The sequence below is a fragment of the Anomaloglossus baeobatrachus genome, chromosome 7 (genome assembly GCF_048569485.1).
Source record: "Anomaloglossus baeobatrachus isolate aAnoBae1 chromosome 7, aAnoBae1.hap1, whole genome shotgun sequence".
Taxonomy (NCBI): Eukaryota; Metazoa; Chordata; class Amphibia; order Anura; family Aromobatidae; genus Anomaloglossus; species Anomaloglossus baeobatrachus.
In genome coordinates this window covers 249,770,444-249,792,870 of record NC_134359.1, presented here as the reverse complement: position 1 = coordinate 249,792,870, position 22,427 = coordinate 249,770,444, and the positions used below count along the sequence as shown (strand labels likewise).

Below are 22,427 nucleotides of genomic sequence, written 5' to 3'. Positions count from 1 at the left end.
CCCAAAATCTTTCTTGGAGCCTTCATTGGGGGACACAGAGACCATGGGTTGTATTCTGCTGCCACTAGGAGGCGACACTAAGCAAAAAAAGGTAAACTCCTCCTATGCAGTATACACCCACCAACTGGCAATCATTCCTCAGTTAGTGAGAAAGCAATAGGAGACAACAAGAAGGAACGAACAATCTTACAGAAGTGAACATAAATCAACATTCAACAGTAACATATATCCAACACAAGTGCGGGTGCTGTGTCCCCCAATGAAGGCTCCAAGAAAGAGATTTTACGGTGAGTACCCAAAATCTACTTTTCTTTATCGCTTCATTGGGGGACACAGAGACCATGGGACGTCCTAAAGCAGTCCCACGGGTGGGTCTAATGTTACTCTCAGGGCTGACCTCGGTCCACTGCAGCCTGTAGAACGCGTCTACCGAGGCTCGCATCAGAGGATGCGAAAGTGTGAACCCTGTAGAACTTCGTGAAAGTGTGGAGCGAAGACCAGGTCACAGCTTTGCAAAGCTGCAACGCTGGAGCGTGGTGATGGACCACCCAAGAGGCTCCCACCGCCCTGGTGGAATGGGCCGTAATCCTGAGTGGGCGCGTTCTGCCTCTTGCCCGGTAGGCTTCTAGTACGGCAGAACGGATCCATCGCGCAATGGAGGACTTGGAAGCGGGGAGGCTTCTGCGCGGACCGGATGGAAGCACAAATAGAGAATCCGACCGTCTGAAATGAGACGTCCTGGAAATGTACAGGCGGAGGGCTCTGACCAAGTCCAGCTTGTGGAGAAGAATCTCACGAGGGTGAGACGGGTTCGGGCAAAAGGAGGGAAGAACAATGTCCTCGTTAAGATGGAAAGAGGAGACCACCTTGGGAAGAAAGGACAGTACCGGCCGAAGGACTACCTTATCCTGGTGAAAGACTAGATAGGGAGAGCGGCAGGAGAGCGCCGCTAGTTCAGATACCCGCCTGATTGACGTGATGGCAACTAAGAAGGCGACCTTCCAAGAAAGGAACGTTAGAGACACCTCCTGAATAGGTTCGAAGGGGGAATGCTGAAGGACGGACAGAACTAAGTTGAGGTCCCAGGGCTCCACTGGAGGTTGGACGGGGGGAACGGAATGAGCGGCCCCTTGGATGAATGGGCGAACCTGTGAGCGAGAGGCAATCCTTGTCTGGAAGAGAATGGAAAGAGCAGACACTTGCCCTTTAAGAGAGCTGAGTGCCAACCCCGCATCCAGACCAGACTGCAGGAAGGACAACAGAACTGGTAAGAAGGTCATGGCTGCGACCTGGTTAGTTTCACACCAGCGGAAGTAGGCCTTCCACGTACGGTGGTAGATGCGGGAGGAGGACGGTTTCCGTGCTCTAATCATTGTCTGGACGACCCTTTCTGAGAATCCCGAGGACGTTAGTACTGCGGCTTCAACAGCCATGCCGTTAAATTGAGCGACTGTGAATTCTGGTGAAGGAATGGTCCCTGAGTGAGAAGGTCCGTGAAGTCTGGTAGTCTCCACGGGACGTCGGCGAGAAGGTGCACGAGCTCTGCATACCATGGACGACAGGGCCAATCCGGGGCCACGAGAATCACCGGGACTCCTTCTGATTTGATCTTCTTGACTAATTTGGGGATGAGCGGAAGCGGAGGAAAGAGGTACGGCAGAGAGAACTGTGACCAGGGGATTGCTAGGGCGTCCGTTGCGAGCGCCAGTGGATCTCTTGCTCTGGACACGAACTGGGGCACCTTGTGGTTCCACCTGGAGGCCAAAAGATCTACGTTGGGGGTCCCCCACCTGGAACAGATCTGCTGGAAGATGCTGGGATTGAGGGACCACTCTCCCGCATCGAGTCCTTCTCGGCTGAGGAAGTCGGCGGCCCAATTGTCCACTCCCGGAATGTGGACCGCTGAGATCGCTAGAATGTTCTGTTCGGCCCAGTCGAGGATCTGAGACACCTCCTTCATTGCCGTTCGGCTGCGTGTTCCGCCTTGGTGGTTTATGTAGGCCACAGTTGTCGCATTGTCGGACTGTACCCGAATTGGGTGTCCTAGGAGCAGGGTCTCCCAGTGTAGGAGAGCCAAGCGAACAGACCTGAGCTCCAAAATGTTTATGGGAAGGTTCGTTTCCGGCTTGGTCCAGCGACCCTGAACTGTAAGGTCTTGGAATGTGGCTCCCCAGCCTAGTAGAATGGCGTCTGTCGTGATGACCTTCCATCGAAGGGGAAGAAATTATCTCCCTTGGAGGATGAGGGGAGAGCGTTTCCACCATTCCAGGGACTCTCTGACTTGCGGAGGGAGCGTGACTGCGCGGTCCAGGGAGTGAAGGGACTTGTCCCATCTTGATAGAAGGAAACCCTGAAGAGGACGTGTATGGAATTGACTGTAGGGCACCGGTTCCATTGACGCCATCTTCCCGAGAATGCTCATGCAGAACCGAAGAGAGCAACGGGGAGCGCGTTGGAGCTTCCAAATCCCCCTGAGGATAGCCGAGAACTTGTCCTCGGGCAGGAGAACCTTCGCCTGTGCGGTGTCGAAGATCATGCCAAGGAATGAGATGCGTTGTGCCGGGATCAGAGATGACTTTGGTCTGTTGCTCAACCAGCCGAGATGGGCTAGAGTATCCAGAGTGATGCTGAGGCTTTCGCGGCACTCCGACACCGAGGGAGCCTTGATTAAAATGTCGTCCAGGTACTGGATGGCTAGAATTCCCCGTGTCCGAAGAATAGCAATGACGGTTGCCATCACCTTGGTGAAGACTCTGGGAGCCGTTAAGAGCCCGAATGGGAGAGCTGTGAACTGAAAGTGTTGATCCTGAACCACGAAACGTAAGAATCTCTGATGAGCTGGGAAGATCGGGATGTGAAGATAGGCGTCCTGGATGTCCACCGAACAAAGGAACTCCCCGGGTTCCATGGATGCAATCACTGAGCGCAGAGACTCCATGCGGAAGCGACGGAGACGGACCCGCTTGTTGAGCCGCTTCAGGTCCAGAATGGGGCGGACGGTGCCATTCTTCTTTGGAACCACGAAAAGGTTTGAATAAAAACCCCGAAATCGGTCTTGAGGGGGGACAGGGGTGATGACCCCAGAATCTCGCATGGACTGGATGGCCGCAAAGAAACCCTTGGTGAGGGAGGGATCCTTGGGGGGGGTTTGGACTTGACGAAGCGTGAATGTGGGAGAGAAGAAAACTATCTTGTAGCCGTGAGAGACGACGTCTCGGACCCAGGTGTCGTCTATCACGGAAAGCCACGCGCTTCTGAACAGCCGGAGGCGACCGCCGACCCTGGATGAGGATCCGGGAATGGGAGCCCAGTCATGCGGAGGAGAATCTGTTGGATCTGGAGCTGGAGGTCTTGGACTGCTGGCCACGGGAACGCCAGGAACGCCAGTGGGGTGTTGCCTTAAAGGAGGGCTTCCGTCTCTCTCTTGACGTGCTGGCGACCGCTCCCGACGGGTGTTGCTGTTGGCAGTAAATTGACGAAAAGGACGAAAGGGAAAAACCCGTCGTTTGGGAGGGGCACGGGGAACCCTTCGTTGGGGAAGGAAGGTACTCTTGCCCCCTGTTGCCTCGGAGATGATCTTGTCCAGCCTTTCTCCGAAGAGTCTGGCACCGAAAAAGGGGAGACTGGTGAGAGACTTTTTGGATGCTGAGTCCGCGTTCCATGCCTTAAGCCACAAGGCTCTGCGTATTGCGGCAATGTTGCCGGCTGCTAGGGCTGCAGAAGCAGCGGATTCGAGGGACGCAGCAACTAGATACTTTCCGGCATGGGCGATCTGATCTGCCAGATCTGCCAGCTCTGGACCGGGAGCTTCAGCCAGGATACCGCACCGAAGTAGCTTTGCCCAGGCGGAGACAGCCTTGGAGACCCAGGTGGATGCAAAGGCTGGAGTGATGGCGGAACCGGAGGCTTCGAAGGCCGACTTGGCAAGGTATTCTATGGTCCTGTCCGAGGGGTCTTTAAGGGAGGCGCCATCAGAGAGCGGTAAGGTGGTACTAGATGAGAGTCGGGAAATCGGAGGATCCACTGAAGGAGACGCTGACCACTTTTGAAGAAGTTCCGGTGCAAAGGGGTAAAGGACCTGTGCCCGCTTGCGCTTCTGGAAACGCTTGTCGGGATGTTCCCACTGTCTAGAGAAAATGTCCTCAAATTACCTATGGTTGCCAAAGCTGCTTGGCAGTTTCTTGGCCCTTTTGAAAGGGACCGACTGACTAGTAGGAGTCGGATCTACATCCTTTACCTCTAGGGTCTGGTTGACGGCAATAACCAGACTGTCCATCATACTGGTCAGCTTGGAGATATGTTCAGAGTCCAGGTCGGAATCCGAATCAGGTTCCTGATCCGAATCCGGGGCTGCCGCAGATGACGTAGGAGATAGAGAGCGTACCGCTCTAGAGGCCGTGGAGGGGTTAGGAGAGCTGGAGGACGATCCTGAGAAGGACCGCTTCCTAGACCTCTTGTGCGTCCTGCCCTGCCGGGCTAGTAGCGCTGCGGGCTCAGACTCGCTCTGGACCCCCGGAGGGGCTCCAGAGGTGGAAGCGGGCAGACGCTCTATGGCTGAAACAAAGGTTTGAGATACCTTAGTTAGGTTGTCCACGGACTGTGAGAGAGCTGCGGCCCACTCAGGTGTGGGGGCCGAGTCCTCGTTACGGGCGGTGGGGGGCTCCGTAGTAGTCATGCTAGGGGTGCTGCAGGCTTGGCAGATGGGGGAGGACTGCCCTGAGGGAAACAAGAGGTGCAGGCGAAGTGAAGGACTATGGCCAGTGGCTGAGAGCAGGACGCTCTTGTGCTGGACATGGGACAGAAGGGAGAGAGAGAGGAGAGAGAGAAAAGGAAACAGACCGGAGGATGCCAGGTGGATGGGGTACAGGGGAAGGAGCTGCCTCCCAGTGGCAGGGCTTACCCAGGTTCAGGCATCCTGTGTCTGCTGGCGCTGTGTCCTGTTTCAAACTGCAGGCAGAGGGAGTAGAGGTGGGGGCTCCGGGGAGCTGCAGGAGTATGAGGCCGGTGGCTGCACGTGGAACGCTGCCGCCGCACAGGGAAACCGCAGGGCTGTAATGGCGCTGCTGAGAGTGTCCGGGCCGGGGGAAGAGCAGGAAAAGAGCGCGCAAAACCGGCGCGCAGCCGAGGAAAACCTGCAGGGATTGGCTGGAAGAGAGAGCCCCTGAATGGCTGAAAAAGGGCGCGCAGAGGCCTGCTGTGACTGGCTGCTGGAGCGAGCGGGCGGGCCTGCTGGGGCGCAAGGAGTCGTGCGATAGGCTGGCCGGGAGGGGGCGTGGCCGGACGGGAGCTAGGCCGGAGAGAAGCCGGGGGCTAAATTAGAGGTGAGGCCGCAGGGGGAGCCAGTGGCCAGCGCAGAGGACAGGAGGGCGAGCGCACTGCCTGCCTGGAGGGGAGCTGACCCGGGGTAAGGAGGCTAATCCTATGGATCTTCTTTTCTCTTTTTTTTTTTTTTGTAAACGGAGCCCCCCATGGCCCGGGGAATAGGAGGGTACCTGTCCCGACGGCTGATAGTCCTCCTTGGTCCTGGGAGAGATATAGGGAGACGGGTACCTGGTCGTCCTGTATGATTTTTCGTCTCCCCTCCCTGATCAGGCCGGCTGTGGAAGGCGAGCGTGCAGGGGGAGGGGGGCAAGGACCATCCGCCTGTCCCTCTGTGCGGATGCCCCCCAAACAGTCTTGAGAGTGTTAGGGGGGTAGGGTCCTGCCAGACAGACGCGGAAGACAACGGAAGTGGTGGACGGACCCCACTTCTGTGCGACCGGTCTCTAGGGGGGAGAGCAGGGTGAGCGATTACACCCTGTCGCCCGACGAGCTATGTCTGAAAAGAAAAAGCAAAATATTAAAAATACAAACTTGGGGGGCTGAGAGCAGCCCCAAGTGTGTCCACCTCCTATGGACACTAAGCTTAAACTGAGGAATGATTGCCAGTTGGTGGGTGTATACTGCATAGGAGGAGTTTACCTTTTTTTGCTTAGTGTCGCCTCCTAGTGGCAGCAGCATACAACCCATGGTCTCTGTGTCCCCCAATGAACCAATAAAGAAAAGACAGGTAAAAGGGTTACAAACTCCCCATTAGAACAAGCTCGCTGACACATTCTTAGTTAACTCATTCTAAAGGGAAACCAAGAGCCTGTGAAAGCCAAAGGGTGCAAAATTATTACTGTAACACAATTGAAAAAAATATTTTTTGCCCAAAACACTTGAAAATAAAAAAAAACGTTCCTCAAGGTGTAAGTGTCCATCAATAGAAGAAGTAGTCAGGGTCTTAATTCTCACCTCTTGATTTGAAGCACATAACAAGGTGTGAAACTGTCCTGAAGAAACAGAGTTTTTCGATCCGTCTGTTGACACATAAGTGATCTTCTGGCCTGTCTTTTCCAGTTCTTCCAAAAAACTGTAAAATATTACACATAGAAAAATAATATATAAATAATATATAAATGCGCCAAGGAACCAGCTCCAAATTGCAACAATCAGCAGGGCAGATCAAAGTATTGTAGTGCGCCTGCGCAGGAAATCAAAGCCGGCCTGTGTGGATGACGTAGGACGCGTCATGCACCCCGGACTTCAGAAGAAGGACAAAGATGGCTATAAGAGGAGGCGCCGGTACCGGAAAACAGAGACACCCATATGACCAGTCTGCACCGCTCCTTAGGTGAGTATTATAAAGTGATTGTAATGTTCTACACAGCGGCCTGGGCTGTTATATACAGTATGTTAGAATGCTGTATATAAGAGCCCACTGGTGGTGGCCACAGCTTATAGGCCCCAAATCTGGTGACAGGTTCCCTTTAAAAAGAGCATTTATTACTTCTGTTTTTCAGATGATAATCCAAGCCTTTGACTAGTTGTTTCCCCAGACTAGTCGGCCCTCTTTCCATGTTATCACAGCTCTGTGGGCGTGATAACTTGATTTCCACCAGATGGCGTCATCGCAGTTCCTGGAAATCCGGCTCATTTCGGCAGCATCAGTGCGCCTCTCAAGCCGGGTATACGCCTCCCAGCTTCAGAGAGGTGCATGATTGGAAGTGCAGTGTTTTTCCAATCCAACCCAGCTTCTGAGGCGCAATGACACTGCCGATATGAGCCAGATTTCCAGGAACTGCGATGACGCCATCTGGTGAAAATCATATCACAACCACGTAATAACATGGACAGAAAGAGGACCGAGTAGTCTGAGGAAACAACGCCCCTACAACCACAGGCACGTAATAACATGGAAGGAAAGAGGGCCGACTAGTCTGGGGAAACAACGCCCCCTTCTTTGTCTATTTAAAGGCCTAATTAGCATATTAAAAACAGAAGTAATAAATGTTATTTTTAAAGCTTGATTTTAGAGAATGCTGTTATACAGGGCGTGTTAGGAAGGGGATTTTGGCATACACATGTAAATGCTGCTGGCTTGGAGGGCAGAGGGGACCTCACAGGTTCCCTTTGAAGACGTTCTGTCACCAGGTTTGTCCCCTTTAAGCTGAGGCCACCAGTGAGCTCTTATGTATAGCATTCCAGAATACAGTGGAACCTTGGATTAAGAGTAACTTGGTTTGAGAGCATTTTGCAAGACAAGCAAAGCTTTCTTCAAATATGTAACTTGGTTTAAGAGCAATGCTTTGCAATAAGAGCAAATCCTCACCATACACACTTCCAGTTCTGTCCTTTCACCGCGCTCTGACCCGCTCTGGAGGTAACCTTCTGTACATATGCACTGTATACAGTTTACCATTGCATAGTACATGGTGAAAAGAATAGATCCAGCATCCAAGTTCCAATTGAATGAAAAAGAAGGGAATTTTGTTTACTTACCGTAAATTCCTTTTCTTCTAGCTCCAATTGGGAGACCCAGACAATTGGGTGTATAGCTATTGCCTCCGGAGGCCACACAAAGTATTACACTCAAAAGTGTAAGGCCCCTCCCCTTCTGGCTATACACCCCCAGTGGGATCACTGGCTCATCAGTTTTAGTGCCAAAGCAAGAAGGAGGAAAGCCAATAACAGGTTTAAGGACCAATTCAATCCGAGGAACATCGGAGAACTGAAACCATTCCACATTAACAACATGTGTACCCGAAAAAACCGAAAAAAACCCCGAGAAAACAGGGCGGGTGCTGGGTCTCCCAATTGGAGCTAGAAGAAAAGGAATTTACGGTAAGTAAACAAAATTCCCTTCTTCTTTGTCGCTCCATTGGGAGACCCAGACAATTGGGATGTCCAAAAGCAATCCCTGGGTGGGTAAAAGAATACCTCATGATAGGGCCGTCAAACGGCCCTCTCCTACAGGTGGCCAACCGCCGCCTGAATGACTTATCTACCTAGGCTGGCGTCTGCCGAAGCGTAGGTATGCATCTGATAATGCCTGGTAAAAGTAAGTAGACTCGACCAGGTGGGTGCCTGACACACCTGCTGAGCCGTAGCCTGGTGCCGTAATGCCCAGGACGCACCCACGGCTCTGGTAGAATGGGCCTTCAGCCCTGAAGGAACCGGAAGCCCAGTAGAACTGTAGGTTTCAAGAATTGGTTCCTCGATCCTCCGAGCCAGGATGGATCTGGAAGCTTGCGACTCTTTACGCCGACCAGCGACAAGGACAAGAGTGCATCCGTGTAGAACCTGAGTGCTCTCACCAGATCCAACAGCTGCAAATCTTTCTGAAGTTGGTGGACTGGATGAGGACACAAAGAAGGTGAGGTGATATCTTGATTGAGATGAGAGTGGGATACCACCTTATGGAGAAATCCCGGAATCGGGCGCAGAACTACCTTGTCCTGGTAAAGGACCAGGAAGTAAGATTTGTATGAGAGCGTTACTAGCTCGAAAACTTCTCCTAAGAGCCGTGACCGTACTAGAGAGGCCACTTCCCGTGAAAGGTGGGAAAGGGAAAATCTTTCCTAGGCTCGAAAGGCGGCTTCTTAAGAGCAATTAGAACCTTGTTCAGATCCCAGGGCTCTAACGGCCGCTTGTACGGAGTGCTGAGAAGACAAACTCCCTGCAGGAACGTGCGTACCTGCGGAAGTCGTGCTAGGCGTTTCTGAAAAAATACAGATAGCACTGAGACTTGTCCCGAGAGGGAGCTGAGCGACAACCCATTTTCCAACCTAGATTGCAGGAAGGAAGGAAACATAGACGATGGAACCGGCTTGGGAGAAACCCCTTGAGCCGAGTACCCAGATAAGAATATCTTCCACATCCTGTGGTCAATCTTGGCGGACGTTGGTATCCTAGTCTGTCCCATGGTGGCAACCACGTCCTGAGATAATCCTGAAGACGCAAGGCTCCAGGACTCAATGCCACACCGTCAGGTTGAGGGTCGCAGAATTCAACTGGAAAAATGGAAAAATGGCCCTTGAGACAGCAAGTCTGATCGGTCTGGTAGTGCCTCCGGTTGGCCCACCGTGAGGTACCACCGATTCGAGTACCACGTCATCCTCGGCCAATGGAGCGACGAGGATGGCGCGGCGGCAGTCGGGCCTGAACTTGCGCAGCACTCTGGGCAACAATGCCAGCGGCGTGACCCATAAGGTAGCTAGAACTGCGACCAATGCTGAACTAAGGCGTTCGCCGCCAGAGATCGAAGATTGTGAGACCGTGCCATGAAGCCGGGACGATGTTGTTGTGCCGTGACGCCATTAGGTCGACGTCCGGCATCTGTCAGCGGCGACAGATCTTGAGGAGACCATACGCCTGCGTCCATACCCTGGCGACTGAGGAAGTCTGCTTCCCAGTCTTCCCCTGGGATGTGAACTGAGGATACGGTGAATGCCGTGCCTTCCACCCACGTCAGAATCTGCCGGATTTCCTGGAAGGCTTGCCGGCTGCGTGTTCTTCCTTGGTGGTAAATGTATGCCACCGCTGTGGAGTTGTCCGATTGAATTCGGATTTGCTTGCTTTCCAGCCACTGCTGGAAGGCTAGTCGAGCAAGATACACTGCTCTGTTTTCCAGAACATTGATCTGAAGGTTGGATTATTTCTGAGTCCAAGTACCTTGAGCCCTGTGGTGGAGAAAAACTGCTCCCCACCCTGATAGACTCACGTCTGTCGTAACTACCACCCAGGATGGGAGTAGGAAGGACCTTGGGAAGTACATGAGGCGTCTCAATGTGTGCGACTGGTCCTTAAAGGAGAGATTGTAGCCTTGTCTGTAGTGAACGCTGTTGATTTAGCGTAAGCTTCACTATCGCTGAGAGAGTATGAAACTCCATGCCTAGATATGGTAGCGATTGGGTCAGGGTCGGATCTGACATTGAAAGTTGATGATCCACCCAAAACTCTGGAGAGTCTCCAGCGCAACATACGGGCAGTGTTCCCTAAGAGGGTGCCTTGACCAGGAAATCGTCCAAATACGGGATCACAGAGTGACCTTGAGAGTGCAGAACTGTCACTACTGCTGCCATGAACTTGGCGAAGACCCGTGGGGCTGTCGCCAGCAGGAAGGAAGAGTTACGAACAGAAGGTGTTCGTTTCCTATAACGAAGCGCAGAAACGCTGGTGCTCTGGATCAATCTGCACGTGGAGATAAGCATCCTGTCTATTGATGCTAGGAAACCTCCTTGGGACATTGAGGCGATGACGGAGCGGAGTATTCCATCCAGAACCGCCTGGTGCTCGCGAGCTTGTTGAGCCGTTTTAGATCCAGAACGGGACGGAACGACCCGTCCTTTTTTGGCACCCGAAATAAATTGGGGCAAAAACCGTGACCTTGGTCCTGAAGAGAAACGTAGTCACCACTCCTTCTGCCTATAAAGTGCCCATCGTTTGCAGAAGCGCAACGGCTCGGCCGGGAGGTGGAGAAGTTCTGAAGAATCGAGTTGGAGGACGAACTAAACTCTATCCTGTACCCGTGAGACAGAATGTCTCTCCCCCAACGGCCATTGACCTATGGCAGTTAAATATCGCCAAGGCGGGAGAGCCTGCTACCGAGCGCGGATGCGAAGAGAGGAGGCTGCAAGTCCTGAGGAAGCCGCCTTGGAAGCGGGTTTTCAGACTGTCTGTTTTGGGCGTGACTGAGCCCGCCACGAATCTGAGCTCCTCTGATCTTTTTGAGTCCTTTTGGACGAGGGGACCCCTGCTCTGTTGGGGTTTGTTTGTCTGGGCTGAGGTAAGGATGAATCTTTACCCTTGGAGTGTTTAATGATTTCATCCAAACGCCCACCAAACAGTCGTTCCGCAGAAAAAAACAAACTGGTTAAGTACTTTTTTGGAAGCAAAATCTGCCTTCCATTCACTTAACGACCAGGGTCTGCGTAAAAACACGGAGTGAGCAGACGCCTCTGTCGTACGGCTCGTAGAGTGTAGGACAGGCGTGATCGCGTAAGACGCAAATGCAAACATTTGAGAGGTTAAGGATGCCACCTGCGGTACAGATGTACGTGTGACTGTGTCCATCTGTGTAAGACAAGCTGAAATGGCTTGGAGTGCCTCTATGGCTGCGAATGCTGGAGCCAACGGCGCGCCTACAGCCTCATAGGTGGATTTCGACCAGAGATCCATCTGTCTGTCAGCGGCATCTGTAAGTGGAACCCCATCTTCCACTGCAATTATGGATCTAGCCACAAGCCTGGAGAGTGGAGGATGTCCCTTGGGACACTGGGTCCAGCCCTTGACCACGTCAGGGGCAGGGATAACGTGTATCTTAAGCCGCTTGGAGAAGCGCTTATCTGGATAAGCGTTGTGTTTTTGGACTATCTCTCTGAAGGCAGAGTGGTCCAGAAAAATACCTAATTTACGCTTGGGATACCTGAAATAGAATTTCTCCTGCCGTACAGCTGGCTCCTTCACAGGAGGAGCTGAGGGAGAAATGACCAACATTCTATTGATGGACGCTATAAGATAATACACTATGGCGTCCCCATCAGGTGTACCGAGATTGAGAGCGGTCTCAGGATAAGACTCCTGAGCAGCTATCTCCGCTTCAGCACCCAGAGAGTCCACCTGCGGGACCCTGACCAGTGCGATGAAACTGAGGGCCGCTCAGCGAGCCCGCTTAGGCTGTCTGGGACTGTCGTCCGTGTCAGAGCCGTGACTCTGGGATGCACGTGACCCCCCCGGAGCTGTAATTGTTCACACTGAGGGGGACCATGGATCAATGATTCAACAGTGCTCATGGTGTGAGAGACTTGTCTGGACTGCAAGGCTTCTAGTATCACAGCCATAGTCTCAGAAAATCTGTCAGTAAATACTGCAGACTTCATCCCCAGCCTCTGGATCATTAGCAGAGACTCCGGCTGAGTTGCATACAATGGGGGTGTATGTAACCTGCCGGCCATATAGCCGTACCTGCTGTACCGGCTGCATGGAAAACATGTGCTTCTGCACCTCTGTTTTCCACAGACAGTATGCTGTAATCTCCTCCGCACAATAAGGAGGATATATACAAAAGTACGACCAAAACAGTGCAATGCATAGCGTAGAAGCATATATCTCAATGCACTTCGGCACTAGTGGGGTTAGCACCACAAGTGCTGATTAACGCCTGCTCACAGCGATTGTGTGAACCTCAGAATCCCTGTCAGGGTGTTCCCACACTTGTCTGTTTTATCGCTATAGAAAGAACTGACAATAATGGCTGCCGGCGTCCTGTGTTAGAGAAGGAAGCCGTGGGCGTGCTTGAGAAAGTGCGGGAATCCGGTTTCACAGTGCACACAGTGAGAGGGGTGGAGTATGCAAAACCTACTCCAGCTCTCCGGGCTGCCGTGATGTGCAGCGTCACGCCCCTACCCTGACTGGCAGGCCTGTGGGCGTTAACGAACGAACTAGGCCGCAAAAGCCGGGGACTCGATTTATAAGCGTGGCCGCCGTAAAAGCGCGGCCAGCGCGGAAGTCCCCGGCGCACCACAAGTCCCAGCCGCGTCGCAGTCCCAGCGGCCGGCGCGACCGTTCTACATAAGTCTGCCCACTCAGCTAAGCTGAAGTGAGACAATGGCACAAGCGCAGCAGCGCTGATGTCCCCGGCGCACTAACACACCCAGCAATGCTGCGGTGTGCGTGCGAAATGCACGGGGACACAGAGTACCTTGAGGAAGCAGGGCCATGTCCCTGATGTACTCCGCTCCATATCCAGCGTCTTCTCCAGGGGCTGCAGATGGAGCACGGTCTCAGTGCCTGGAGACCGTTAAAATCCCACTTCGCCCAGAGCCCTGTAACAGGGATGGGGAAGGAATCAGCATGTGGGCTCCAGCCTCCGTACCCGCAATGGGTACCTCAACCTTAACAAACACCTCCGACATAAAGTGGGGTGAGAAGGGAGCATGCTGGGAGCCCTGTATGGGCCCTCTTTTCTTCCATCCGACATAGTCAGCAGCTGCTGCTGACTAAACAGTGGAGCTATGTGTGGATGTCTGACCTCCTTGCACAAAGCATGAAAACTGATGAGCCAGTGATCCCACTGGGGGTGTATAGCCAGAAGGGGAGGGGCCTTACACTTTTGAGTGTAATACTTTGTGTGGCCTCCGGAGGCAATAGCTATACACCCAATTGTCTGGGTCTCCCAATGGAGCGACAAAGAAATTATTCTTTATTCGTCAAAGATAAAAAGGTTCTTCCATAATAGTAAAATCCAATTTACATGGCAGGGTAGAAAAAACGAAACGCGTTTCGGAGCAACAACTCCTCATTGCACAGTATAGTATATACTATATAACATGTCTATCAATTTGCATTTGTGGATACGGTATTATACTTTTTTTCGTCTAACCAGTGCAGCACATTGCTTATACTGTATCTCCCGCACACCAACAATTCTATTGGAAGCTAAAGTGCAGTTTAATTTGTTTTATATGCTTTTACTATATTGTACAGTATTTTGTATTAGTGTAGTCATAATTTTATATGAATAAAGCACATTATTTTGTATTACTGTAATAAGTTTGTGTAAATACAGTAAATATTGTTGGGTTGTGGAATGAATTGTCTGAGTATCAATTATTTCCTATGGGAAAATTCGCTTTGATATAAGAGTAACTTGGTTTAAGAGCAGACTCCCGGAACCACTTATGCTCGTAATCCAAGGTTCCACTGTACTGTATATAAGAGCCCAGGCTGCTGTGTAGAACGTAAAAATCAGCTTTATTATACTCACCTGCCAGCCATCAGGTCCGATGGTCACTGTTGGTCTCAGTCCGGCGCCGCCTCCATCTTGTGCACTCTCCGTCCTCCTTCCCAGCTCCGTATGGATGATGCGTCGTACATCATCCACACAGAGGTCCCCAGTGCGCTCCTCCACAGGTGCACTTCTTTCTGCCATGCTGAGGGCATAGCAATCATGTGCATAACCCGCCCAGATATTATCAGCAGAGGTGCACACGTCAATCAAAAAGTGGATGAATTTTCAAAATTCATAAACTTGGATTTCACAGCCTAAACATCCGAGCTGCCCACTAATAGTATGTACAGCCTGTGCCTGATAGTGCCAGTACTGCACTGGCTGCACCTTATATACCAAAATCCTGATGTTTGCTTCCCTTTAACAACAACCACAATAATATGGTGAACGAGGGGCTAAAGATGTAATTATGGCAATGCTAAATATTAACCATCAGTTAAGGAATGTTTTCAATAGGTTTGGCATTACCTTACGGCGATCTGCAACATCAGCGTGTCCCTCCACCTCTGACGTACGTTTCACAAATGCTTTTTCAAAGAGGCATGTCAGGGTGGGGTTTAGCCGTCTCTATTATACTACCCGTGACCAATGAAAAACATCCATTTATACTGAAAGCCAATAGGCTGATCGGTTATATCATGGCGCATAGAGCTTCGACTGCCTAGCTCTGTTGAAATCACTTCCGCATATAATTGTCTTATATACAGTATTCTGGAATGCTGTATATAAGGGATCACTGGTGGTGGGTGAAGTTTATAGGGAACAAATCTGGTGACAGGTTCCCTTTAATTCCCCTATAGTGCCATTGCAGGGAGCATATAGAGATGAATACGCCGGGTCCTCCATTGATGCAGCTCTTACCTAGGTCCTTGTGGTGGAGGATGGATCCCATTTGGTTTGATCTCAGAGGTCTGTGGATTTCCTCCTCGGCTATGCAGGTTATTTGCCTTTAGAAATATTTCCTCCAAATTAATATCTGCAACCTAGAAAAGAAATAGGAATGAAGCACATAATGCGGAGAGACGGACGCTGCCCGGGGGACAGAGGCACGGCCAAGACTCTCACCTTCTCTGGCCCATTCTGAATTACATACTGGGCCAGGTTCAGAGCAGCCACGGCGTCCTCCGAGGGGTCGTGGCCATGCGCCTCTGCACGCTGAATCTCTCTCCTGCAAGAACACTATCATATTACCTTGGTCCAAAAAAAAAAATCTCATATTGCAGATAAAAATGTGAAAAATAAACAAAGAATTCTTCGATGTGTGTCCCAGAAGTTATTTCCCACACCTAAGCTCGTGTTTCCTGTACACCAACTGACTCCAGCAGGAGCTCTCCCCCATAATAAGAAAGGATGTGCCGTCCCTGCCCCTTACCCCTGCATTATTTAGCAGTGTTCCCCTCTGCAGGCTCTTGTCACTAGAAGCCTCAGCAGCTTCTCCTTGTGTACTCGGCTTATTACCCACTTTCCCTCTCTTTCCATACACTTCTATAAGCAGCAGGTGTAATGTGATCCCTCACTGAAGACAGAACTGTAGACAGATCGGTGCAGTTTTTGAGAGTGAATAGTAAAGGAAGAAATTACTAACCCATGACCAACATACATTGTATATCAGTCAGGGGTTATAGAGCGGGCTCTGGAGCTAACGCCGCACCAAACCCGGCAGATGCCAATGTGAAGGTCCAGGCCATGAATCAATTGTCTATATAATAAGATCATCTGTGTTTGTATGATTATTGCTATGTGTATATCAGGATGCACCTTTGGAATGTGTTATTGAAACAAATTATGCTAGGCTGAACAATGCAAGTATTCATAACATGTTGGTTCTCACCAGCTGGGATGTGAAGCTGGGGCCTTATCTCTCACTAACCAAAATGAATAAGCTAAAATGTACAATGTACATTTTGCAGTAGCTGGTTCAAACTGGTATTAGGAAGCCAGTAGCAGGCTGATGACATACTAAATAGACTTTGCCGGTTGTCTCTAACCAATCAGGGACAATGTTGAACTGAATAACTGTGTGTATTTTATAATATACGGGTTAGAAGAGCTCTGAGCTTCTCCCGGATAGAGACACGTTTCTGTGTGGTCATTTTTCCTCATACATACATCTGCGCAGATTTGATTTGGAATCCATCTCTGTTACCCTGAAGACTCCTTAGCGGTCTCCCCCAACACCAACTGAGTTACACAGCCAGTATCTGCCTCTCACAGCAGCTCTAATTGCCAATGTTAGCCCCTTAAATGCAGCTGTCAATCTATAATAGTGGCATTTAAGTCATGCATGCCAGGCTTCCATCGGCCCACCCAAGACGTAAGGGCATAAATCCGAACCAAGACATAACAAGCCTGTAGGGAGATAGAACGTGAAGCTTCGTACTTTAGTATCACTTGCGCCAGAAACTTTAATCTGAATTTCCTTCCCGGATATCGTGCAAAAAGTATGGACGTGTCAATAACATTTGGATGTATCATCTGTAAAAAAGGAAAGAAACAATGGTCAGGGTCGCACTGCCGGCTCTATACACACGAGTGGTGCGATGTGAGCGCTCACCTGCAGAGCTCGCAGGTCGTTCTCCAGCGAGTGTCCCACCAACACGGCGTCTGGAGGAAGGAGAGCTTTTATTCTTTCCTGGACGTCCTTCAGTTTGGTTTTTACAGGATGAAGCTTCTTTTTAGTGATTCCCGAGAACCTGACGGCACATAAATTACACAAATGTGATAGATTGTGTTGTACAGAAAAAAGAAAATCTCTTCGGGAACATTTACTTAGGTATTAAAAGGGTCATTTCGGTAAGACAGCGCTCCGGCCATGTTACTACAGAGGAACGGTAACCAGATCAAAGAGGCCACGTTTTGGTCTTATTTTATTCCCGCTACTCCCCCGAGTGTCAACCCCTTTATCTGCTGCGTGGTTTCAGAAATATGCTCTTTTTTGGTGCTAATTGTTATGGTTTTTATAAGAGGGCATGACTCACAGATCATTTATTCACATAAGCCTAAAGACACGCATGGGAGGATCCCTCTGCAACCCACGCGAGACACGCATGGGAGGATCCCTCTGCAACCCACGCGAGACACGCATGGGAGGATCGAACGTGAGCCACGCCCCAGAATATCCTGACAGCCACACCCCATAGGATCCCGCATGCCACTCTCCAGAGGATCTGTAAGCCATGTCCCCTGAGAAAAGACCATAAAAATTTACACCAAATAAAAAGGGCCATACTGTGTGGTGGATTTAAAAAATAAAATAAAAAAAACTTCATTGGGAAAGCAAGAATATAATAACAGAAAAAATGGTTACTTTTGACCTGGTGACAAGTAATTTCCCATCTTTCTAATGAGCAGTGGCATAAATGAGCCACTTTTTCATCAGTCAGCCTGTCAACGAATTACATTAGCCATTCATATACATTACTGCACACTGCATTTTCCTTGCAGAAGGTTTAATAAGCAGATCATTGAGTTAGCTGAGAATTTGTTATAGTAAAACATTACCTTTAACAGGGAAGCACAGCTTCATACCTGCCCTTTATTTCTATATAATAATGCCACTCGGCCCCAATCACTTCAATGGAGCAGAACTACAACACCAGACACAACCCACGGACAGATGTGGCGGTTTTGACAAATCATCCATGTTTTCTTATCCTGCACAACGTTATATGTACATATTACTAATAAGTAGGGATAGGAGCTCAGGTCCAGACTACATAAGGTTTGTTTGTAGTCTGTTACCATGGAGACAAATATTCCAGATTCTCAGAGCAAGTCAGAGCCATCATTGTAAAGTAATAAGCGGAGCAGCCCAAAATTTTAAGTCATTGGGTGATCTGCAAGTCAACATGACGTCCACTTTGTCAAAAAAAAATCTACTAAGCCAACCATAGATCATTACAGGAGAAAGACAGAATGTATGTAAGAATAGAGAGAATACCTGGTCATGTAATTTATTATGGGATTGTCCGGCTTCACCAGTTCATCCATAATACACTGGCCTTGTGCATCCACTAATGACACCCTGGTCAGCTCATGCCCTTTACAGGTCAAACACTGCGAATATAGAAATACTGGTGTCAGAAATCTATGAAACTGTCTATTAGATCAACATGGCCGCCATAGGACAACGAGGCACATGATAGCTAATAGACAGCTCCTCAGGGTCCCTCCTCCCTGATCTCACACTGCTCAGTACAAGCTGACAGCTACTCAGTGTCACTCGTCCCTGATCTCACATTGCTCAGTACAATCTGATAGCTCCTCAGTATCGCTCGTCCCTGATCTCACATTGCTCAGTACAATCTGATAGACAGCTCCTCAGTGTCCCTCCTCCCTGATCTCACATTGCTCAGTGCAAGCTGATCCACTGAAAATAAAGCGTGTACAAGGGCTTCCCTAAAAAAGGATCAGACATGTGTTTCAGCATGCCCGATCCTTTGCTCTGCTGTCAGGCAGTTCTGACCGCGTGTTGCCTCTCTCATGATGGGGATGTGTGCTTGTGGATGATGGGGGAGGGGAGGTACGCTGTGTTTTTGGTATACACAGCTTTACTGGTTGCCACGTCAGACATACGGTCTCTTATATACGTGCCATTTCACAATCCAGACCAAACAGGGGGCTGCTGTCCGTAGGTTCCCCCGTGCAGTTGGTGCGGATGTAATTTTCTGTGTTGGGTGATCCTGAAAATAATAGAAGGGAAAAACATTTAATTATGTGCTGTAATAATATGTAAAAATAAAGTTAGAAAAATGTAAAAACTAAGTTAAAAAACCCTCACATTATCCTGATTTGCACAGAAAGCGGCACGACACTTACACATCTCAAATACGGCAGCCGCTGTATATAGGATCCTGCGCTGTAGCTGCCTCCTACTGTGATTGGGCACCCTGCGCTGTAGCTGCCTTCTCCTGTGACTTGGGCACCCCTGCGCTGCGGCAGGAGACCGGCGCTATTCTTGTGAAGCCCGGAAATATTCTATGAGCTTCACTCTCCCATCACCGCTCAGTGTTCAGTGCGTGCGGTGACAGGAGCCGGGACTCCTAAGTGACTGGAGGAGGGGCAGGGAGTGGAGGCACAGGACGAGGTGTCTGTGGCAGCGGTGATCAGCAGCCGGGGAGTAGTCGTCCAGTACCAGGCTGCTGATCACCGCTCCCCGCTGCGGTCAGCCAGAGTACAGAGCGCAGCAGTGTCATCATCACTACGCTGTGCTCTAAACACTGACTCCGCTCTGCTATATCACTGTACAACCTCTGCAGGAGGCTACACTGACATAGCACTGACTCCCATAGAAGTGCAGGAGCAGTGGCACATTACACCACTGCGCCAGGGTCACACATTACACCACTGCTCCCATAGAAGTGGACGGAGCAGGGTCACATATTAAACCACAGCTCCCATAGAAGTGTACAGAGTGGTGTTACACATTACACTACTGCTCTCATAGAGGGGGATGGAGCAGGGTCACATATTACACCACTGCTCTCATAGAAATGGATGGAGCGCTGTCCTGCATTACACCACTGCTCCCATAGAAATGAATGGAGCGTTGTCCTGCATTACACCACTGCTCACATAGAAATGGATGGAGCACTGTCCTGCATTACACCACTGCTCCCATAGAAATGAATGGAGCGCTGTCCTGCATTACACCACTGCTCACATAGAAATGGATGGAGCACTGTCCCGCATTACAACACTGCTCCCATAGAAGTGGATAGAGCACTGTCCCGCATTACACCACTGCTCCCATAGAAGTGGATAGAGTGCTGTTACACATTACAACACTCCTCTCATAGAAGTGGACAGAGTGGTGTCACACCCAGCCTGTTACACTCCGTTTATCTAATCACGCGATACACTCCACGTATCTAATCCCAGGGTATTATGCAACCAGCAGCACCAAAGAATTGGCGCTGTCAGCCATCCTCAGTGACACATTCTACATGTCAATATCACTTTGCAGTCACAAACAAAATGGCTTTGCTTCGCGATTCTAAGCTTCATCCTCCCTTATCTTTTGCAAACACCCAGAATGGGAGGAGAGGAGACATCAGACACATGTGAGCAGATCCTGCCTACATTTCCTGCAGTCATAACATAGGCTAGTTGTATACTTGGCTTTCATGGCAAATTTCTGCAGCTGCTCCCCCTAGTGTTTAAGAATGGAAAATATAAAAACTTAAAATTACAGTGGAACCTTGGTTTACGAGAACAATCCGTTCTGGGACTGTGCTTGTTAACCAAGTTACTCGTTCAGCAAAGCAAGATTTCCCATAGGAAATAATGCAAGCTTAGACAATTCATTCCACAACTTGTTCAATGTCCCATCCTGGTCCCCTATTGTGCCATTCCACACATGCACACACACAAACACATTATGCTCACCTTACCTTCCGTTTCATCGCCGGCCTCCTGGTTCTTGTAGTTCGCCGATACAGGATGTGTATCGGGTAACCATCGCGATCGATCCGAGACTTCCGCTGCCAGCGCGCTGACGTCAAAGGCAGGAGCCGCTTGCTGCTTGCCTCTGATTGGTCAGCGCGCTCCCTTTGAGTAGCAGCTGACAGCGGAAGTTCCTCTATCATTGCGATGATTACCGGATATACATCCTGTACCGGCCGGCAGACTACAAGAACCAGGAGGCCGGCGAGGGAACAAAAAGTAAGGTGAGCATAATGTGTGTGTGTGTGTGTGTGTGTGTGTGTGTGTGTGTGTGTGGACTGCAAGAGCAGGTCAGAGCGCGGTGAAAGTACAGAACCGGAAGTGTGTGCGGAGAGTATTTGCTTGTACAGCAAAGCATTGCTCGTAAACTGAGTTACAGATTTACAACAAGCTTTGCTCGTAAAGCGAAATACTCGCACACCGAGTTTCCACTGTACCTTTCATACTTTACTAAAAAAACGATATTTTTTATTTATTTTTTTTAAATTAAATCATAAATATTTTACATTTTTACAATTGCTGAAAAATGTTTTTTTAGGATGTCCCCATCCTTTAAACAACCTTCTCAAGTGCTTAATTTGGGGCGAGGTTTGCATAAGAACCATGGGTGTACAGTGCTGCCACCAAGAGGCACTAAGAATTACAAAAGTTGTCTCGTCCTCATCAGGGTAGACATGTCCACTTCTCCAAGCTGCTCAGTTTAGCTTAGTGTCACACCGGAGGCAGACACAGGTCTGGGAATTAGATTTATTTCCCCTTGTGATTCTTCTGGGTTTATTTATTCCTAATTTTTTGCTCTGCTATTTAAGGTTGGAAAACAGAGCGGAATGGTCTCTCTGTGATCCCATTGTGGACTGAGAGCACAGTGCTGAAAGGGTCACAATGTATCCCCTCTTGTCCGGATGGCAGGACCTTATTTTCTTGTGCAGCTTTGTTCAGGTGACCAGGCAGACGGTTCATGCCCATCTCCCACCTGCCCGCACGCCCACCACATCAAACACATTGCAGTGAAGAAGGTTTCAGGGACATCAGAAGATCGCCCCGAAAGGCTCCAGCAAAGATGGACACAGAGACTCCATGTTCATTACAGATAAAGAGAATTTTGTTTACTTACCGTAAATTCTTTTTCTTATAGTTCCGACATGGGAGACCCAAACCATGGGTGTATAGCTACTGCCTCTGGAGGACACACAAAGTACTACACTCAAACGTGTAGCTCCTCCCTCCGGGCTATATACACCCCCTGGATGACAATCTACCCAGTTCAGTGCAAAAGCTGAAGGAGGACATCCACCCATAAGTAGAGATAGAGTAAAACTCGGAATAACCGGAACTCTGACTACTAACAACAGCCGGTGAAACACACGGAACAAAAAAACTGCCAACAGGCAACAGGGAGGGTGCTGGGTCTCCCATGTCGGAACTATAAGAAAAAGAATTTACGGTAAGTAAACAAAATTCTCTTTTTCTTTATCGTTCCTTATGGGAGACCCAAACCATGGGACGTTCCAAAGCAGTCCATGGGTGGGGATAAACCAAACTGAGAAGTAGGCAAAACCTAACTTCACAAATGGGCGACAGCCGCCTGAAGAATGCGTCTGCCCAAGCTCGCATCTGCCGAAGCATGAGCATGCACTTGGTAGTGCTTCGAAAAAGTGTGCAGACTGGACCACGTGGCAGCCTGACAAACCTGCTGAGCCGTAGCCTGGTGCCTGAAAGCCCAGGAGGCACCGACAGCTCTGGTCGAGTGCGCCTTAATCCCTGGCGGGGGAGGCACCTGAGAACACTGGTAGGCATCGGTGATAGCCGACCTGATCCAACGAGCTAGGGTCGGTTTAGAAGCAGCGAGACCCTTGCGCTGACCAGTGGTTAGCACAAAAAGTGAGGTGCA

At 50.0% G+C, this 22,427-nt stretch overlaps 1 protein-coding gene across 5 annotated transcripts in view; it reads right to left on the bottom strand.

Moving 5' to 3' along the window:
* LOC142245375 (RNA exonuclease 5-like) overlaps positions 1 to 22,427 on the bottom strand; it is an 87,466-nt gene that overhangs the window by 21,590 nt on the left and 43,449 nt on the right. For all 5 annotated transcript variants that reach the window (XM_075318027.1, XM_075318031.1, XM_075318028.1 and 2 more), the window contains exons 7-13: positions 18,686 to 18,774; positions 18,033 to 18,148; positions 16,647 to 16,785; positions 16,473 to 16,567; positions 15,158 to 15,260; positions 14,954 to 15,075; positions 6,277 to 6,394 (exon numbers count right to left, since the gene is read on the bottom strand). In XM_075318027.1, coding sequence (XP_075174142.1) covers positions 6,277 to 6,394; positions 14,954 to 15,075; positions 15,158 to 15,260; positions 16,473 to 16,567; positions 16,647 to 16,785; positions 18,033 to 18,148; positions 18,686 to 18,774 — 782 coding nt within the window. The remainder of the gene's footprint in view (positions 1 to 6,276; positions 6,395 to 14,953; positions 15,076 to 15,157; positions 15,261 to 16,472; positions 16,568 to 16,646; positions 16,786 to 18,032; positions 18,149 to 18,685; positions 18,775 to 22,427) is intronic.